General features: G+C 41.6%; 1 protein-coding gene across 2 annotated transcripts in view; it reads left to right on the top strand.

Moving 5' to 3' along the window:
• Window positions 1-21,034, top strand: part of GRID1 (glutamate ionotropic receptor delta type subunit 1) — a 319,319-nt gene that overhangs the window by 232,218 nt on the left and 66,067 nt on the right. For both annotated transcript variants that reach the window (XM_053450619.1, XM_053450620.1), the window contains exons 6-7: window positions 11,664-11,834; window positions 19,565-19,726. In XM_053450619.1, coding sequence (XP_053306594.1) covers window positions 11,664-11,834; window positions 19,565-19,726 — 333 coding nt within the window. The remainder of the gene's footprint in view (window positions 1-11,663; window positions 11,835-19,564; window positions 19,727-21,034) is intronic.

Below are 21,034 nucleotides of genomic sequence, written 5' to 3'. Positions count from 1 at the left end.
GACTCCTTATCATACTGCCTGTGGGAAACAATAGAATGGCTCAGTGTTAATCTTCATTAGCATTGCCATAAAGCATCAGCTCAGTGTGGTATTTGAGCTGGGAAGTATCACATGACGGACAGCAATGGCCGCCTCCTGGTCTGCAGATAAAGGGAATTTTCATACGAGAAAAATGAGATAAAACCAGGTTTTTGTCACCGACCGACATTACTGTACACAGCACTGGGGGGGGTTACTGCATACAGCACTGGGGGTTATTACTGTATACAGCGCTGGGGGTTATATTACTATATATAGCGCTGGGGGGTTATATTACTGTATACAGCGCTGGGGGTTATATTACTGTATACAGCGCTGGGGGTTATATTACTGGATACAGCGCTGGGGGTTATATTACTGTATACAGTGCTGGGAGGTTATATTACTGTATACAGCGCTGGGGGTTATATTACTGTATACAGCGCTGGGGGTTATATTACTGTATACAGCGCTGGGGGGTTATATTACTGTATACAGCGCTGGGGGTTATATTACTGTATACAGCGCTGGGGGTTATATTACTGTATACAGCGCTGGGGGGTTATATTACTGTATACAGCGCTGGGGGGTTATATTACTGTATACAGTGCTGGGGGTTATATTACTGTATACAGTGCTGGGGGGTTATATTACTGTATACAGCGCTGGGGGTTATATTACTGTATACAGCGCTGGGGGGTTATATTACTGTATAAAGCGCTGGGGGTTATATTACTGTATACAGCGCTGGGGGTTATATTACTGTATACAGCGCTGGGGGTTATATTACTGTATACAGCGCTGGGGGTTATATTACTGTATACAGCACTGGGGGTTATATTACTGTATACAGTGCTGGGGGTTATATTACTGTATACAGCGCTGGGGGTTATATTACTGTATACAGCGCTGGGGGGTTATATTACTGTATACAGCGCTGGGGGTTATATTACTGTATACAGCGCTGGGGGTTATATTACTGTATACAGCGCTGGGGGTTATATTACTGTATACAGCGCTGGAGGTTATATTACTGTATACAGCGCTGGGGGGTTATATTACTGTATACAGCGCTGGGGGGTTATATTACTGTATACAGTGCTGGGGGTTATATTACTGTATACAGCGCTGGGGGGTTATATTACTGTATACAGTGTTGGGGTTATATTACTGTATACAGCGCTGGAGGTTATATTACTGTATACAGCGCTGGGGGGTTATATTACTGTATACAGCGCTGGGGGGTTATATTACTGTATACAGCGCTGGGGGTTATATTACTGTATACAGCGCTGGGGGTTATATTACTGTATACAGCGCTGGGGGTTATTACTGTATACAGCGCTGGGGGGTTATATTACTGTATACAGCGCTGGGGGGTTATATTACTGTATACAGCGCTGGGGGTTATATTACTGTATACAGCGCTGGGGGTTATATTACTGTATACGGCGCTGGGGGGTTATATTACTGTATACAGCGCTGGGGGTTATATTACTGTATACAGCGCTGGGGGTTATATTACTGTATACAGCGCTGGGGGGGTTATATTACTGTATACAGCGCTGGGGGGTTATATTACTGTATACAGCGCTGGGGTTATATTACTGTATACAGCGCTGGGGGTTATATTACTGTATACAGCGCTGGGGGTTATATTACTGTATACAGCGCTGGGGGTTATATTACTGTATACAGCGCTGGGGGTTATATTACTGTATAAAGCGCTGGGGGGTTATATTACTGTATACAGCGCTGGGGGGTTATATTACTGTATACAGCGCTGGGGGTTATATTACTGTATAGAGCGCTGGGGGTTATATTACTGTATACAGCGCTGGGGGGTTATATTACTGTATACAGCGCTGAGGGTTATATTACTGTATACAGCGCTGGGGGTTATATTACTGTATACAGCGCGATGGTTATATTACTGTATACAGCGCTGGGGGGTTATATTACTCTATACAGCGCTGGGGGGTTATATTACTGTATACAGCGCTGGAGGGGTTATATTACTGTATACAGCGCTGGGGGGTTATATTACTGTATACAGCGCTGGGGGTTATATTACTGTATACAGCGCTGGGGGGGTTATATTACTGTATACAGCGCTGGGGGTTATATTACTGTATACAGCGCTGGGGGTTATATTACTGTATACAGCGCTGGGGGGTTATATTACTGTATACAGCGCTGGGGGTTATATTACTGTATACAGCGCTGGGGGTTATATTACTGTATACAGCGCTGGGGGGTTATATTACTGTATACAGCGCTGGGGGGTTATATTACTGTATACAGTGCTGGGGGTTATATTACTGTATACAGTGCTGGGGGGTTATATTACTGTATACAGCGCTGGGGGTTATATTACTGTATACAGCGCTGGGGGGTTATATTACTGTATAAAGCGCTGGGGGTTATATTACTGTATACAGCGCTGGGGGTTATATTACTGTATACAGCGCTGGGGGTTATATTACTGTATACAGCGCTGGGGGTTATATTACTGTATACAGCACTGGGGGTTATATTACTGTATACAGTGCTGGGGGTTATATTACTGTATACAGCGCTGGGGGTTATATTACTGTATACAGCGCTGGGGGGTTATATTACTGTATACAGCGCTGGGGGTTATATTACTGTATACAGCGCTGGGGGTTATATTACTGTATACAGCGCTGGGGGTTATATTACTGTATACAGCGCTGGAGGTTATATTACTGTATACAGCGCTGGGGGGTTATATTACTGTATACAGCGCTGGGGGGTTATATTACTGTATACAGTGCTGGGGGTTATATTACTGTATACAGCGCTGGGGGGTTATATTACTGTATACAGTGTTGGGGTTATATTACTGTATACAGCGCTGGAGGTTATATTACTGTATACAGCGCTGGGGGGTTATATTACTGTATACAGCGCTGGGGGGTTATATTACTGTATACAGCGCTGGGGGTTATATTACTGTATACAGCGCTGGGGGTTATATTACTGTATACAGCGCTGGGGGTTATTACTGTATACAGCGCTGGGGGGTTATATTACTGTATACAGCGCTGGGGGTTATATTACTGTATACAGCGCTGGGGGTTATATTACTGTATACGGCGCTGGGGGGTTATATTACTGTATACAGCGCTGGGGGTTATATTACTGTATACAGCGCTGGGGGTTATATTACTGTATACAGCGCTGGGGGGGGTTATATTACTGTATACAGCGCTGGGGGGTTATATTACTGTATACAGCGCTGGGGTTATATTACTGTATACAGCGCTGGGGGTTATATTACTGTATACAGCGCTGGGGGTTATATTACTGTATAAAGCGCTGGGGGGTTATATTACTGTATACAGCGCTGGGGGGTTATATTACTGTATACAGCGCTGGGGGTTATATTACTGTATAGAGCGCTGGGGGTTATATTACTGTATACAGCGCTGGGGGGTTATATTACTGTATACAGCGCTGAGGGTTATATTACTGTATACAGCGCTGGGGGTTATATTACTGTATACAGCGCTGGGGGGTTATATTACTGTATACAGCGCTGGGGGTTATATTACTGTATACAGCGCTGGGGGGGTTATATTACTGTATACAGCGCTGGGGGTTATATTACTGTATACAGCGCGATGGTTATATTACTGTATACAGCGCTGGGGGGTTATATTACTCTATACAGCGCTGGGGGGTTATATTACTGTATACAGCGCTGGAGGGGTTATATTACTGTATACAGCGCTGGGGGGTTATATTACTGTATACAGCGCTGGGGGTTATATTACTGTATACAGCGCTGGGGGGGTTATATTACTGTATACAGCGCTGGGGGTTATATTACTGTATACAGCGCTGGGGGTTATATTACTGTATACAGCGCTGGGGGTTATATTACTGTATAAAGCGCTGGGGGGTTATATTACTGTATACAGCGCTGGGGGTTATATTACTGTATACAGTGCTGGGGGGTTATATTACTGTATACAGCGCTGGGGGTTATATTACTGTATATAGCGCCGGGGGGTTATATTACTGTATACAGCGCCGGGGGGGTATATTACTGTATACAGCGCTGGGGGTTATATTACTGTATACAGCACTGGGGGTTATATTACTGTATACAGTGCTGGGGGTTATATTACTGTATACAGCGCTGGGGGGTTATACTACTGTATACAGCACTGGGGGTTATATTACTGTATACAGCGCTGGGGGGGGTTATATTACTGTATACAGCGCTGGGGGGTTATATTACTGTATACAGCGCTGGGGTTATATTACTGTATACAGCGCTGGGGGTTATATTACTGTATACAGCGCTGGGGGTTATATTACTGTATAAAGCGCTGGGGGGTTATATTACTGTATACAGCGCTGGGGGGTTATATTACTGTATACAGCGCTGGGGGTTATATTACTGTATAGAGCGCTGGGGGTTATATTACTGTATACAGCGCTGGGGGGTTATATTACTGTATACAGCGCTGAGGGTTATATTACTGTATACAGCGCTGGGGGTTATATTACTGTATACAGCGCGATGGTTATATTACTGTATACAGCGCTGGGGGGTTATATTACTCTATACAGCGCTGGGGGGTTATATTACTGTATACAGCGCTGGAGGGGTTATATTACTGTATACAGCGCTGGGGGGTTATATTACTGTATACAGCGCTGGGGGTTATATTACTGTATACAGCGCTGGGGGGGTTATATTACTGTATACAGCGCTGGGGGTTATATTACTGTATACAGCACTGGGGGTTATATTACTGTATACAGCGCTGGGGGTTATATTACTGTATAAAGCGCTGGGGGGTTATATTACTGTATACAGCGCTGGGGGTTATATTACTGTATACAGTGCTGGGGGGTTATATTACTGTATACAGCGCTGGGGGTTATATTACTGTATATAGCGCCGGGGGGTTATATTACTGTATACAGCGCCGGGGGGGTATATTACTGTATACAGCGCTGGGGGTTATATTACTGTATACAGCACTGGGGGTTATATTACTGTATACAGTGCTGGGGGTTATATTACTGTATACAGCGCTGGGGGGTTATACTACTGTATACAGTGCTGGGGTTTACACTTAAGTAGAAGAATATTTATTTTTTGGGGCTTCTCTTTCTTCTACCTAGCTCGACTCCTGTGAATCTGGCAGCGGCCACTATACCGCCCCCCTATATTCTTTCCTTTGTCTAAAATACCCACACAGCAAGTCCAGTGAATTCCGTTTGCTATAATTAGACTTATCGGCATGGAAGGGGTTACAGCACCAAATCACGACAGCCTTTTGTAATTGTGCTCAGGAAAGAGAAATTTCTCGCGTATCCCGTCTGAAACGGTTTTCCTCGAGCGAGGCTGGCTCGCCAAATTTCCACACGCATTAATCTTGCCCGTTCCGGGTCTCACGATACCGGCCCGAATACGTTAACTCTAAATAAGCTCCCGAGGGTCCATAGTTCATGGACTATAGCCAGGTCCTTTTTCTAAGCGTATATTATGCCTCGAAAGTCTCTGAAGCGCGAATTAGAAACTTAACCCCTTAAGGACAGCGGGGCGGTCCCTAAACCCATTGAAAACCATGCATTTTGAGCCCCTACATGTACGGGCTTTGACATTAAGGGGTTAAAAAGTAGAAAAATACTTTTTTCCCCCCCGTTATTGTACACCTGTATAAATTATGGGTTACGAGACCCTATGCTTGCTGAGCATCCATATTTTAAATATATGTATTGTATCCGCACACCTGCGGTCGGCGTACGATGGCGGCTCTGCATAAATCCATCGGTATTATTTATAGACAATACAGTAAGACAAATAATTCTTTGAGATTTCAGTTATGTTTTTTTTACTGATATTTTAAACTTAGATTTTATTTTAAGTGTAGCAGCAATTTTCTTTCCATTTTGTGGATTATGGCAATTTCTGTATTTTCTACTGTGAATGTCTTTGGTCTATTAACCCAATAAACCCAACACGTTACATTATTTTTCTATATATATATATATATATATATATACTGAATCCTGGGACCCTGAATTTGACAGGACTGGACCCCCCCCCAAAAAAAACAAACAAACAAACAGGACTGTTCCTGGAAATTCGGGACCGTTGGCAGGTATATATAAATATATACATATAGAGTAGATTCTTTAGCGCTATTACAAAAAAAGGACTGTGAAAATTAGCTATAACCTTTAAAAGATTTCGACACGTTAAGACGTTACTGGTACAGAAGGAGAGGGGGGCTCTGATCTCGGGATCTTACAATCTAGGTGGTTGAGGGAGAGTCGATACTTGGGTCTCTCTTGTCAGCAGGACTTGCTTACTGATCTGATGTCACAGCGAGCACTGATTGCGTCAGAATATTTTAAAAAAATAAATAAAATATTAAAATTAAATAATTTAAAAATAGTAAAAGAAAACAAAATATATAAAAAACTAAAAATAATAAATAATTAAACAGACTCTAGTGATGTCACCGTGACATCATAAGGGGTACCATCTAGTTCCCAGATCCAAATCCACAAGGTCTTTAATGACCTCAGAGGGATCTCCAGTCAAAAAAAAAGTATAAAAATTAAAAATAATAATAATAATGTTAAAAAATGAAGAAAAAAATAAAAAAAACTAAATACCTCATGTCCCCCCACTAGATACATTAAAATAAATTTTCTTGCCCTAAATTATACATTGTCAAGCTGTCCTTGTGAAAAAAACCAATGTATAATTTGTGTGGGTCACTAATCACGGGAAAGAGAAATCAGGGGTGGATAAAGAAATGCTAAAAGTAGCAAAAAAGCCAATTAGGGGGTAAATGAAGGGGTTAATCAGTCGTTGGTCCCGTCTTTGATCCTGGAGCCACATGCCATTATCCATATTTAAGTTTCCTTACAGTATTAGCCTCTACCACTTCTGATGGGAGGCTGTTCCATTGATCTACCACCCTCTCTGTAAAACAATACTTCCTTACCTTCCGTCTAAAATAACAACTAGAAAAAAGTAAACAAAAATAAAATAAATCTATCACAACCAAAGAACTTCCGAGCAGCTAGTCTCTACATCTGCATTTTATTTTTGTATAAAAAGGATAATTTTTTTTTTTTTTTTTATAAAAAAAAAAATATAAAAATATTAAAAAAAAATAATTGAAATAATTTGGTTGTATAAAAAAAAAACGGTGCCAATAATTGTCCTTACTTTTAATTCGCTGATGAACTCCATTGGGGGTTATGGATAAAGATCCATTCTGATGTGCAATCACCATGGCAACCAAGAGCATGTTTCTAACGAATCCTTCACTTTTTTTTTTTTTTTTTTTTTTAAACTTCATACCCGAATCGCTTTTACACCATGATTCCCGTCGTGTTGCAAAGAGATAACCGGCTGTTTTTCCAGCTGTATGCGAGGATTCCTGTTGTGGCGCCAGAGCTCCGCTTGTTTACCGTCTAACTTCAATTCTTTGCTCCAGAAGCTTAAAATGAGTTTATTCTCTGGAGGAGAACAGATGCAGCGTTATTTTTCTACTTTTTAAGACCTGCATTTTCTACAGACGTTTTACTAAAACACAATATTTTCCTATATTTTTTTTTTTATCGTAAAAAAAAAATTAATAAAAAAAATTAAAAATTAAAATATAATCGATTTAAATTAAATATTTTTTTTTTCAATTTAAAAATGTGGAATTTATTTAGCATTTGGAGTATCAGAGGGTTCTGGGAGATGTAAATGACCCTTTTTTTTGTTTGTTGGTCTTCCTTTGGCCATAGTTAGTTTGTAATGCTTGAAATTGCTTGACCTGCTTTTATTTAAAATTATTTGTAGTTTTGCATTGAAAAAAAAAATATTTTAAAATTTTTATTTTGTTCTGAAAAAACCCCTTTGTTTATCTGCCGTTGCTGTCAGTCATGTGATATTTTGAGTGACTTTCTCTGCTCCGGCACCACACTGAGCTGATGCTTTATGGCCATGCTAATGAAGTCCTGCATATCTAATGAAGTCCATTGTAGTCAGAGGTCCCTCTGGACAATTAAGATTGACGCATTCTGTTATGGATTCCCCGGGACAGTCCTGTAATGGGGCTTCACGTCCCGAGTCCCGAGTCCCAGGCAGCCTCAATCTGGGACAATGCATTGTCTAAATACAAAAAAATGGTCCGGAAAATACGTTTTTGCCAGTCCCAAGCATAACTCGTCAATGTAAGTGTCTCTGATTGGTCACCCTAACTTTAAGGCAGTATGATAAGTGTTTGGTACATTGGATTAGAAAAACCCTACGGTGCCAGTTATATGGGAGACATTTAGGGGGTGCTCAGGTGCATGGAGGAGGCAAACAATGTGGCTGCTTGCTATCATGGTAGCAACAATTCGAAAAGGGAACGTGTGCAAACAGGGTGGCATTTTCTACCTATGTTTTCTTTTTTATCACATTTAACCTCTTGCGTGTACCTTTCACAAAAGTTATTTCATCGCTTTTCCGATTTCGTTTGGATTTTTGGGCAAACAATGGGAGAAAATGCATTTTTTCAACTCTACCGTATATATCATTAAGCGATGCACGATTTGCCCTAATCTTGGTATCAATGAAGTGCTTAACGTGTTCTCTAACAAAATATACATTTCCCTACTTTTTCTTTAATCAAAAATACATAAAAACCATTATTATTATAATTATTATTATTTTATTTTTTTGTTATTTTTTTTAACTTGTTTTTTTAATGTAGTGCTAATAAGGGCGATCTGCCTTTAGAAGCATTTATTCTTATAACGTTAATATTGATCTAAACCGCGCACGAGGCGGTCCGAAGAGATCCGAGCGATAATGAGCGTGCAGAGCCTTCGAATTAGACACGGCTCTACTCGCGGAAAAGCAGCGCTGGGGACATTTATCTACGGGTGTTAAAGACAAGAATCCTCATTGCCTGGTAATGAGACGGTGAATGATATTAATTACGCCCGGCCGTTTCTGTGAAATGAAGTGCGATGGGGGAGAGGCATCATTTTGTGTTATTTACTCGGAATTCCATATCGGAATCTGTAGACCTAATTTATTGCGTGGAACAGCTGCCGAAAAAAACGACACATTTCCCAAGGAAATTCCTTTTGAAAGATTTTTTTTTAAAAAATGCGAGCCTGATGTTCGTAAACCATACCTTCCAACAGTCCTGGTTTTCACAGGACAGTCTTGTTTTTTGGACGCTAGCCCAGTGTCCTGTGCGGCCGCAGAACTGTCCCGCTGTTGAAGGCACAGTGAGAAGGTAGGGGAGATCCCCAGTGAGCGTCTGCTGCAGGAAGATCTTGGCTAGCCCTGTACAATGTATATTTAAATTGGCGAGCTTTCTCCCCGACCATTGACTTATACATTATACAGGGCCAGCACAGCCCTTCATAATGAATGGTGGAGTCAGCCATATTGAAATAGCCCAACATGGTCCAAATTGCCAACATGTAAGTAAGCATTTTCTGATGGGCCCTTTGTAAACAACTTTGGACCTGCCCGGGGAGGCAGGAAGGCAGCAGAGTCACGTAACGCAATGTTATGGGACCCTGCGGTGAGAGCTGCAGGTGAGCGCAGGGAATGAGTGAGAGGGTAAGGGAGGCAGTAAGTATGCGCATATGTATGTAAGAGTGAGAGTGTATGTATATGTGTGAGAATGAACGGGAATGTGTAAGTGTTTGTGTGCTAGCATGAATATGTATGTGTAAGTGTGGTTGTGAGCATGAATGCGTGTGTGTAAGCGTTTGTGTGTTAGCATGAATGTTTATGTGTGAGAGGGAGTGCGTGCGAGAGGGAGTATGTTTTAGCATGAGTGTGTAAGCGTGTGTATTAGGATATGTGTGTAATTATGTGTTAGTGAGTATGTTAGTGTAAGTATGTGTAAGCATAAGTGTGTATGTGTGTTAGCATGAATGTGTAAGTTTGTGTAAGTGTTAGTATGTGTGTGTGTGCCAGTGTATATGTGAGTTACCAGGGGGAGGGGCAGGAGCGATGAGGCCACTTGGCTTTACTCAAGACACCCAATATCCACTCATTTGCAAGTCTATTTCCCGACTCTCAGCCTGTTTGTTTTTTTGTCGGCGCAGACTCTCGATTCCCGTGATTTGGATCAGTTGACGCGTTTGTCTCATTTATCCGCCGCTCGAGTTGAAGTTTGACGCAGCCTAAACCTTTTAAGAGCGAGAGCGTTTAAAGATCCTTTTTTTTGTGCTTTGGATGACGTTTAACCCTTTGAGTGCCTGGTTAGGGAGACATTTGCAGCCCCGCCAAAGTCTGCGCCAAGTCCGAGTGCCGAAATATGATGTCATTTCCTAGCGCTCAAGCGTAGCAAGTGTGTGAGCACCGCGAGGGAGCCGAAACGCTTTCATAGGTCAGAAGACAACAGTGGAGGGTGGGGTGTTTGGGCGTGTATGTGTGTGTTTGGATAAGTATGTTAGTGTGTGTGTGTGAGAGTGAGTATGTTAGTATGTTACTGTGTGTGCATATGTAAATATGTTAGTGTGTGTCTGTGTAAGTATATTACTGTGTGTAAATATGTTTAGCATGTTACTGTGTGAGGCTGTGTAAGTATATGACTGTGTGTAAGTATGTTACTGTGTGTGTTAGTATGTGTGTGTGTTACTGTGTGTATGTCAGTACGTTACTGTGTGTGTTAGTATGTGTGTGTTACTGTGTGTATGTCAGTATGTTACTGTGTGTGTTAGTATGTGTGTGTGTTACTGTGTGTATGTCAGTACGTTACTGTGTGTGTTAGTATGTGTGTGTGTGTTACTGTGTGTATGTCAGTACGTTACTGTGTGTGTTAGTATGTGTGTGTGTGTTACTGTGTGTAAGTATGTTACTGTGTGTGTTAGTATGCGTGTGTGTGTTACTGTGTGTAAGTATGTTACTGTGTGTGTTAGTATGCGTGTGTGTGTTACTGTGTGTAAGTATGTTACTGTGTGTGTTAGTATGCGTGTGTGTGTTACTGTGTGTATGTCAGTACGTTACTGTGTGTGTTAGTAGGTGTGTGTGTGTTACTGTGTGTATGTCAGTACGTTACTGTGTGTGTTAGTAGGTGTGTGTGTGTTACTGTGTGTATGTCAGTATGTTACTGTGTGTATAAATGTTAGTGTGTGTATGTTAATGTGTGTGTAAGGATGTTATAGTGTGTTTGTGGAAGTATTTTAGCGTGTGTTAGTATGTGTAAGTATGTTACTGTGTGTAAATAAGTTTAGCATGTTACTGTGTGAGGCTGTGTAAGTATATGACTGTGTGTAAGTATGTTACTGTGTGTGTTAGTATGCGTGTGTGTGTTACTGTGTGTATGTCAGTATGTTACTGTGTGTATAAATGTTAGTGTGTGTATGTTAATGTGTGTGTAAGGATGTTATAGTGTGTTTGTGGAAGTATTTTAGCGTGTGTTAGTATGTGTAAGTATGTTACTGTGTGTGTAAGAGAAGCTTGGGGTCCCCCACCATAAGTCTCGCAGGGGAGCCCTGGTATTTTTTGTTCCGCCGCTGGCAGAAGGATGAGGTCCTCTATAGCAGGGTTCTCTTGGGGTCTTTGGGGACATTTCAAGCTGTGAAATTAACCAGTAAACGTTGTCTGACTTCCTGTGTTGGTTTTATTTTGTTAGGAAATCAACGACGCAGAAATCGTAGAACTTGTGCACAGCGCCCTTGGGAGGATCACCGTTATCCGGCAAATCTTCCCCTCCTTCAAAGACAATGCCAGGTGTATGAGGAATAATCACCGGATTCCATCACTTCCTTGCGATCCTCAAGAAGGTTATCTGCAGATGCTCCAGGTCGGTGTCAGAATTCTCACGGTCATTTCATCACAATCCTCGTAAACCTATATAATGCCATTTACACTTTACTGTTAACATAATATAAATAAACTTATTGTCCCCATTTTAACCAACCTCTAATTAACCATTTATTAGCCTCTAATGATGGGGCACATGTAACGGCTATACCTGGGAACCTCTCGAGGTAGGCTACCTAGAGCAGAAAAGTGACCCAGTAAAAAGACAGGGCTCGGCGTACATAGCTGGGCTAGCTGGACAGCCTATAGTGGATTGGGGGTGAGAGATAAGTGGGCGGGGAGTGGGCGTGGCCAAACACAACTCCCCTGTCTGAAGAAAGAAGAACCTGTCCCAGAGACCCGGGGGAACCAGGTATGATGTCATCATTTTTTGGTGTAGTCATTAATATTCAAATGCTTTTCTTCCAGAAACGGAGAATGTTTACATTTATGATCTTTCAAATAATTGGAGAAACATTCTAAAAAAAGATTTTATCCCAATCCCATTGGTTCCCCTGTTCCTCGCTTTGGAAACTCGGTGGCCCAAGCCTACAGCAATTAGTTAACGCGATCATAGAACCACTCGCTAAAGGTTAACTAAGAAACAAATTCTCCTCGGCTCTCGTCAACCAACCGGGCGCCCTTATCTCTTCTGAACATGTAAACTCTGCCTCGGCCGTACTCTTTAAAGGTGCTCTAAGTGCATTGGCCGAAGGCCAACCACTGATTGAGAAAGTCGAGCCTTAGTGGAACCTCGCTCGTCTTGCTAATCACTGAGGTCCACGTGATACTTTTACTCGAGGGCTCTTTCTGCCAAATTAATTAATTGAAAGTGCAACCTTGAAAAATCCAGCTGTAGCGCAGGAGACATCTGTCTGAAGCCAAAACGCATGAAAAAGTATTCATCGGAGGTTGCGCGTTGGCGAAGGAACATATTGGGACTCGATGTGGGACGCGATATCAGCTGAAGATGGCTTTGTCTCATTTCCTCGCTCCTTTGATGTAGAGGCTACATATGGCGGTATAAACATATAACATATGGACGCATTTTAATCTCTGTGAATAGTTTTAATATTATACATGAAAATAATTTGTGGTTATATTTATAATTTGCATAGAGAACCTGTGAAGAACTCTTATCCAAGTAATGACATCACCTTTAGATGCTTTTATACTTTTGGTCAATCTGTAGTGCAAAGGGGAACGCAGAAGAACCCTTCAGCCTATCTAGGCTGCCCATATTTTCCTGCGGGAAATATCTCAAACCTTACTTGGTCCTTGGTCTTGTTTACCATGCGTACCATGTCTCAGTAGAAATGGCCTGAGGCTCATTTTAGAATACTGCTGGCATCGCCATATCTGGCTACTCACTTGGCTTGACCCGGAGTCTCTGGTTCCTCGGTTCTCCGAGTCAGTTTCTCCTTCCTTCGGGCAGGCGATCCGTGTTTGGTCATGCCTACTTACTGACCATGTTCTGCCTACTCCATGTCCACTTTTCTCTGCTCCTGCCCAGTTCCCCTCCACTGAAGGCCCTCTAGGGATAGTCATGCTCCTATGTTTTGCTAGCCCTGTCCCTACATGAAACCACTCTCCCAGAAGAGGGAGAGCTCCGGGTAGCCTGCCCAGGGAAATCCCCAACCATGAGTGTCAGGTGTAAGATTATGTCTATTGAAAAATCTCTGGAATATAAAGTCACGTTGACCAATATTATGATTGAAATCATACATAAAAAAGTAATTATGGTAGACCATTAAAAAATGTTGGCTCCTAATGGACAAAGAGTCCATAACCAATATAAGGTCTCGGAGACAAATCTCACAAACCTACTGGATACTTTGAGGTATACCCACCGACAGCCGAGTTGTGGTTTCGACGTCCTTACTTCACCATACATTATGAAGGGCCAACCCCAGGGAGCTTCTCCTGCAGCAAGAGGTTGGACCTGTTGAGTCAAACGTTATTCAGGGCCATCTCAGCCCTTCAAGCTGGAGAAACGTGCCCTTCACGATGAATAGTGAAGTGAGGGGTATGAAACTGCAACTCTCCTGTCAATTGCTGCCCCTTCTAGAACCTTTTAAGATCATTCTAGATTATGTAATCCTTGGAGAAACCCCTTGGAGAATCGTTATATTTTTTGACCACTAATATCGTATCATAAATTACATAGTCTACAGACCTCTCGATTGGAGCACAATAGGTATGAATACATCAGGAAAGGAGGTCCCTGCCCCGTAGAGCTTACAGTCCCTCTAGGACTAGTCAGCCTTGGCCGTGATACGCCCTTTGAAGAGATGTAAAAAAAAAATGTATATAAATCTAAGCAGGTTACGTTCTCCTAATCCAATCTGAACCTAATTAAAGCTTTAGAAATGGATTGCTTCTGTGTTTCATTATGCATGCGCGGAGCATTTAGCCGGTAATTAGAAAAATATCTCGCTGGAAGGTGCCGTCATTTTCTTTTTGTCTCTAGGAGGAGAGAACTTGCTTTATTTATGCCCTTTGCTCTTAATAGACTCCCTTTCTTCGTGTTGTTAAGTAACCGCATGTAATTAGCCGTGGCCAAAGTGAATAATGTAGAGGACAATGGATGACTATATCGTCATCGCACTAATAAGTACGCTTTGACATCCCTGGATATATAATACTCTACCCAAATATACCCGTTAACTCTTTGAGTGCTGGAGGTAAGGGCACATTCCCCCCCCAACCCGGAACCTGGCCAAGTTTCAGAGCTTTACTACAGTAACCTTTTGGCCCTGCTGACGTCGTTGGGTGGTCCGCCAGCCCAAAACGCAGACAAATTGAACTTAATGTGGGCGGGGAATGGGGCGTGCCTCAACGACGCTCCAGCAAATCAGAGATAATTTGCCTTATTCCGGGTGCGGGGGTGCTTAGCGACCTTTAAACCTCTGTTTTTGCCGCAAGCGCGCGGACAATGCTGATTGGTGCCCTTTATAGAATCTGTAGTCATTAAATAAAATATAAATAAAATTAAAAAATATAAATTTAAATTTAAATTAAATTAAAAAATAAAATATAGTTATACTAAATATTTTTTTTTTTATTTTTTTTTTTAAGATTACTTACCCAATCCTTTTAATTTGAATGAAAAAAAAAAGAATGAAGAAAACATTTAAATTTTTTTTTGCAATCGCTATGCTGCAAATGAGCTGGACCTTTAATTGCACATACCTTTAATTGCTGATAATTACATAACTATCCTCGGATGTGCGATGTTCTCAAACAAATATTCTGCATTTTAATTATTCCTCCTTTAAAATAAAATATATATAAAAAAACAATAAGGTATCTTTTAAATAAGGTATCTTATTCCCTTTAATTCAGTTCTGAATTTAGCCATAGGAAAGAAGTGCACCCAGAGCATGTAAGTGCGTGCATGCATTGAGCAATAGTTACCAACAGTCCTGAATTTGCAGGGAGAGTCCTGTAAACCAGGCTTAGGTCCCAGCCATGAATGATGACACACACACATCATGGGGAGCACAGAATGTTGGTAAAGGTAACCGAACTGGCACTTCCGACTATTTGGGGTAATTCCCCGAAACCGTGACTCTAGGACACAGCTTGTAGCTATTTGTCAGAATACACGTAGAGAAAACATGGTTTGCATAAATACATACCTCCCAACAGTGTGTTTTCACAGGACAGTCCCCATTTTTCATCATTATCCTGTCCTTGGGATTGAGGTGGACGGTCCTCGGAGGGTGTAGGGTCGGGGTGGGACCACCTACCCACCTTACATGAAGAGCCACCTTGCAGCGTTGAGCTGGGTCAGGTAACACAATGAATGCGAACAGCCAGAAAGAAAGCTGCAAGGAAGGTAATGGGGGTGAGTGAGGGAAGAAGGGGAGGAGTATGTATATTAGAGTGAGTGTATATGTATACGTGTGTCAGCATAAATATGTATGTGTAAGTGTTTGTGTGTTAGCATGAATGTGTATGTGTCAGTGTGTGTTAGAATGTATGTGTGTGTCAGCATAAATATGTATGTGTAAGTGTTTGTGTGTTAGCATGAATGTGTATGTGTCAGTGTGTGTTAGAATGTATGTGTGTGTGAGCATGAATGTGTATGTGTGTCAGCATGAATGTGTATGTATGAGTGTGTTAGTGTAAGTATATGTTAGCATGAATGTGTGTGTGTGTGTGAGCATGAATGTGTATGTGTGTCAGCATGAATGTGTATGTATCAGTTTGTGTTAGAATGTATGTGTGTGTGAATATGAATGTGTATGTATGAGTGTGTTAGTGTAAGTATGTGTTAGCATGAATGTATATGTGTGTTAGCATGAATGTGTATATGTGTTAGCATGAACGTTTTTGTCCATATGTATATGTAAGTGCGTAAGTGTGTGAGAGGTACTAAGTACTAGTATGTGAGTGCATACGTGTGTGTTAGTATGTGTAAGTGTGCTTTAGTGGAAGTATTTGTAAGCATGAGTGTATATGTATGTAAGTTTGTAATAATCTGAGAGTGTGTGTAAATATGTGTGCCAATGTGTATTTAAGTTACTGGGGGTAAGGGGCCAATGGGGCCACTTGGCTTTACCTGCCCCCAGGAGCCAGAAGATGCCACCCCTCCCCTGCAGGAGCCCTACTAATTTAGTAAATGCACTAGTTTAAATTGCATTTTCTTTTCTTTGGAATAAAACTAGTGACAATTAAGCGTTTTCAATTAAAGTCACTTAAAACTTGGCTGTTTTTTTTTTTTCTTTTCATCAGAACAATCTGTTCTACTCCATCGATCGTCACACCGTACGGGCATTTCATCTCTGAGAATAATCACAGAGGTGACTAACCCCAAATGTATTTAGTAGGTTTGTTTGTTTTCGGGGGTTATTTAGCCAGGCGTCTCGCTCGCTCTCGCTTTTTTTAGCCTCTCTAAAACAAACGTTAATTAACTTGATGTCTGAGATGCCGGGTAACATAAGAACAGATCCCGCCGATGTGTTTTCTCCACCAGTCGAATGACGGTGCCCATTACCTACGTTGAATGATATGTTTATTTCGCAAAGTAAATATTTTCAGTAACGATGAAAACATCAGATCTCCGCAAACGGATTATCTGTGTGGTTTTTAGATTACATCGAAACAGAGAAATCCCGTTGACCCCCCCAACCCCCCTCCCCCCATCTAGTCTTCAGACCTTAATCATTCATGGTCTCCTCTTCACCCCCAGTAGCCGGATGTCTGTCCCATCCATGTTTAAATCCCCTCGCTGTATTACCCTATATCACTTCTGCCAGAAAGCTGTTCCATTAATCCACTACCCCCACGGTACGGTAAAACTTTGTTACATTGCATATAAAGTTAATTTAGTTATTTTTAAGTTGTCCTTTCAATGCCCACAAATAGGACGCGTCGTGCAAGAAACGTACATTTATTAACAGTGAGTTGGAGCATTCCTCGTAGCATCATCTCGCCTTAAAAATAGCAAGTAGGGCCAGATGGTGCGGAATATTTCAGTATTAACCCCTAAAGTGCCTGACGAGATATGTAACTGGCAAAGCGCAGGCTCAGATGGCCAACTACATATCTCCTATCAGAGTTGTATTTACCTTCTGCGCTGCTCAAGGCCGGCCTGACCCCCGGCCGCCCCCTCCGCAGGCGGTGTCTTTCCTGCATTAAAAGACGCAGAGCGTCGGGATATATCCTGTGTCTTAAAGGTACTCGGCACCTTCTAATGCAGTCCACGGATGCAGGGGGGTAGCTAGAAACCACAGGGCAACGGTGCAAAACTTGCCCCCTCCCCAACTTCATCAAGCAACATGTCCCAGGATGACAACTTTGTCCCCAAACAGCTTGTCAGTTTCACATTTGTCCCCAAACAGCTTCTCTGTGCCATTTTAGCCCCCAAACAGCTGTCTGTGTCATCTTAGCCCCCAAATAGCTTGCTTCTACCATCCTATTCCCCAAACTGCTTGCCTGTATGTGAGGGAATGGATGTGATGTCCCTTCCTGCATGCTGGAACAGACAGTGTGCAGGGAGAGAGTGTGAGAGATCATCTGATACACAGCTAGTGGCTTTTAAAGGGGTGGCCACATGATTGTTACGTTCTTTTATGGAGACCCTCCTTAGTAACAATTAATTTAAGGTTCTACAGGTACCCCTTATTACCTGCTGTCCCTGGTTGCCTAATCGAGAACATGGATATCTACGTATTCCCCAGCTCCGTACATTGGGATGTATTTTTAGCGGGGTAGTCAGGCTGGATCATGATGTTCTAACTTGGAATTACCCAGTCATTGGCCATTGGTGAAGAAAGAAAAGGATATCGGTGCCCATGGATGTAGAAGACTCCATTTTGTCCAGTAAACGGCAAGGGAGGGATTTCACCCTGAGTAATGATGACTAGGCAAAAGCAGGGACCTCACCTGTCTAGATGGACCTCACCTCCTAGACCTACTACTGTTACCGTCGGGTATCTACTACCTACTGTTGAGTTTGTAGCCCTTCACAACTGGCACTAGATATCACTAAATGAAAGTGTTGGCTCCAATGTTGCTCAATGGAGAAAGTCGTCTACCACCTTGTCTTCTCAATGGTGAATCAATGTTCTTCCAACTTTGGCCAGCCATAAACGCAAGTCATAATCAGATAGGAAGAGATGCAGTGGCATAGAGTTCCTCTGTAGGACTTTTTCTTTGATACGTTTGATTTTCTGCCTACATATTTATTTTTTGTTATTATTTGAGATATTAAATTGTAAGGATTCCTGGTATTTTTACCTAATATGAAGACATCAAGTTACATGAAGTATCCGGCTTTCTCCGAAAACCTTCCCTCAAGAACCGAAGATAATTCCCACGTCCTAGATTCCGATGGAACTCTTTTGGCATCTTTTTTTTTTTATTAGAGTTCTTCATAGATCATGAAGTTAATCTCTTTACGTTTTTAGTTAACTGTTGGCTGCGAAGCCATGGGGAAAAGTTAATCTTTAAATTAATGGCTACATCCGAGCCTAGCCTCAAGACACTTTGTCTTGGTTCTCAAACTAGAAGCTTAAGGAAGATCTATCAATCAGTGGGAAGATTTTGCAACTCTTCAGTGTTGACCAGAACGAAGAGTGTCGAGAATGTAGATGCTTTATGTTTCTCTCTTCTTAGAAGCTGCTTACATCGGTGCAAGTAGAGATTTGCTCATTCATGGTCAGCAAAAAAATGACCCGTCTTCGACGGAACAATGGAAATCCTAATATATATACTTCTTGTGACTACACATGGCATCGCCATTTCTAGCTGTAACATAATAGCAAAAGGGTTTGGGTGTGTGTGTGTATGTATATGTAAATATATACACATATATAGGTAGCCTCTAGCCACACCACCAACTGTGTCCTAATTCATGCACCTTGAATGTTGGGGGTTACATATAAACTAAATGCTTCAGACCCAAACGAAAAAGTACTTTTCCGCAAACATTTCCTAAAATGCTCGAGCAGTTATATTATTTGTACAGTATATTTGCAAAAAAAAGAGATTACGTTTAAGAAAAAGGCAATTAATTTATGCATTAATTCGAAATTAAGTGCACCACTTTCACCGCTAATTACCATTCAAGGTGCAATCATAATAAATTAGCAATTAAACGTTTTTTGTGAAAACATCCTGATGTTTCTAAGCGATGGAAGAAAATGACACTAATGATGAATATTTCGTTCTTAATCAATGGTCGAATGTTCATTCATGTACTTCCTGTTTGTTACGTTACAGGTTTCCAATTTGTACCTGTATGACAGCGTCTTGATGTTGGCCAACGCGTTTCATAGAAAACTAGAAGACCGGAAATGGCATAGCATGGCGAGTTTAAACTGCATGAGGAAATCGACGAAGCCATGGAACGGTGGGAAGTCCATGCTAGAGACCATTAAAAAGGTAAATGTCTTAAGCTATCGGCAAACTGAAGCCTATGTTCCTTTAATCCATCGACTGGAAGCATCAGCCAATATCTACTGTCAAGCAGGGCACATAGAAAGGCGAACTATCATTGGAAGGAACTGCGGAATTCTTTGAAGGTTGACCTGGAGTTGACCCGGAGTCTCCAGGAGAAGCCCTTCTTCCCTGGGTCACCTGGTCACACTCCTCTTTCTTCAAACAATGTAACAAAGTTTGGTCCTGCATATTCCCACCTACTTTACCTTGGGCTATCCATGCCCTATCCTCCACACATTCATTTGGCCCCCACAACGTGTGCCTAGTCCCCCCAAAAAACATTCTCCCATCTCTCAAAATGAGCAGAAAGTAGCAACCCCTGGAAGGGCTGCCATTTTTGCAAAAAGTTAATCGGGAGGTCATGGCAGAAGGGGGAAGAACAACAAAAAGATGAAGAACAAAAAGATGAGGAGGATGCTAGAGAAGACACCGAAGCAGTTGACGGACAAGAGAGTGAGGGACTATATTAAAGCTCTACCCACTCGCCCATGAGCTCCACCAACTTAACCATGTTTTCCCCAATAATCGGTAAGAAATTAGGTCTATACCCCTGAAATTTAGTTAAAACAACATTTGTGCAGCTGCTTTAGCGCATGAATATTCATCTCGCCTCTTAAACCTTCTACTCCATTCTCTCCCTTCCATAAAAACCTGGCATTCGACAGAACATGAAAATGTTTTATATCATTCTCGCGGATGTATTTTCCATTTAGAAGATAAAATATATTTTTTTATGGCATACTAATCTATTATAGTTTTTTTTTTTTGTAGCTAGCAATAGCAACAAAAAAAATTAAAAAAAATCAACCGTATTTGGTTCCCTTGAAGTTAAATAGTAACACGTCTTACTACTGTAGCTTTGAAAGCCCTCCTTCTGGAGGTAGGAGAAGAATGAAGGTCATGGAGATGTCGAGTTACTGTGCGTCTAGACGAGAATTAATGTTTATGTATATATAGCTCTTTTTTATGATCGAACACAAATTGTGTACTTACGTATGATGTATTAGACGGTAGCATAGACGGCACTTTTAGACATGACCAGGAGGCCCTCCAATTCACCCCACCTATCCATTATCAGATGATGGATTCGTTTTTTCGTATTTCTTCGCAGCTAGTAGGTATTATATCATATTATTTTTATAAAACTAATAAAAAATGTAATTTATCAACTTATTTTCTGCTGTTTCTATTGACATTTGTTGTGGCTTTTTAGGGCTCCTCCATGAAGGAGGGAAAGAGGGAGGGGTAGAT

Source organism: Spea bombifrons, chromosome 11 (assembly GCF_027358695.1).
Source record: "Spea bombifrons isolate aSpeBom1 chromosome 11, aSpeBom1.2.pri, whole genome shotgun sequence".
NCBI lineage: Eukaryota > Metazoa > Chordata > Amphibia > Anura > Pelobatidae > Spea > Spea bombifrons.
Note: the sequence above shows the minus strand (reverse complement) of the source record. Positions and strands in the feature narration are given on the sequence as shown.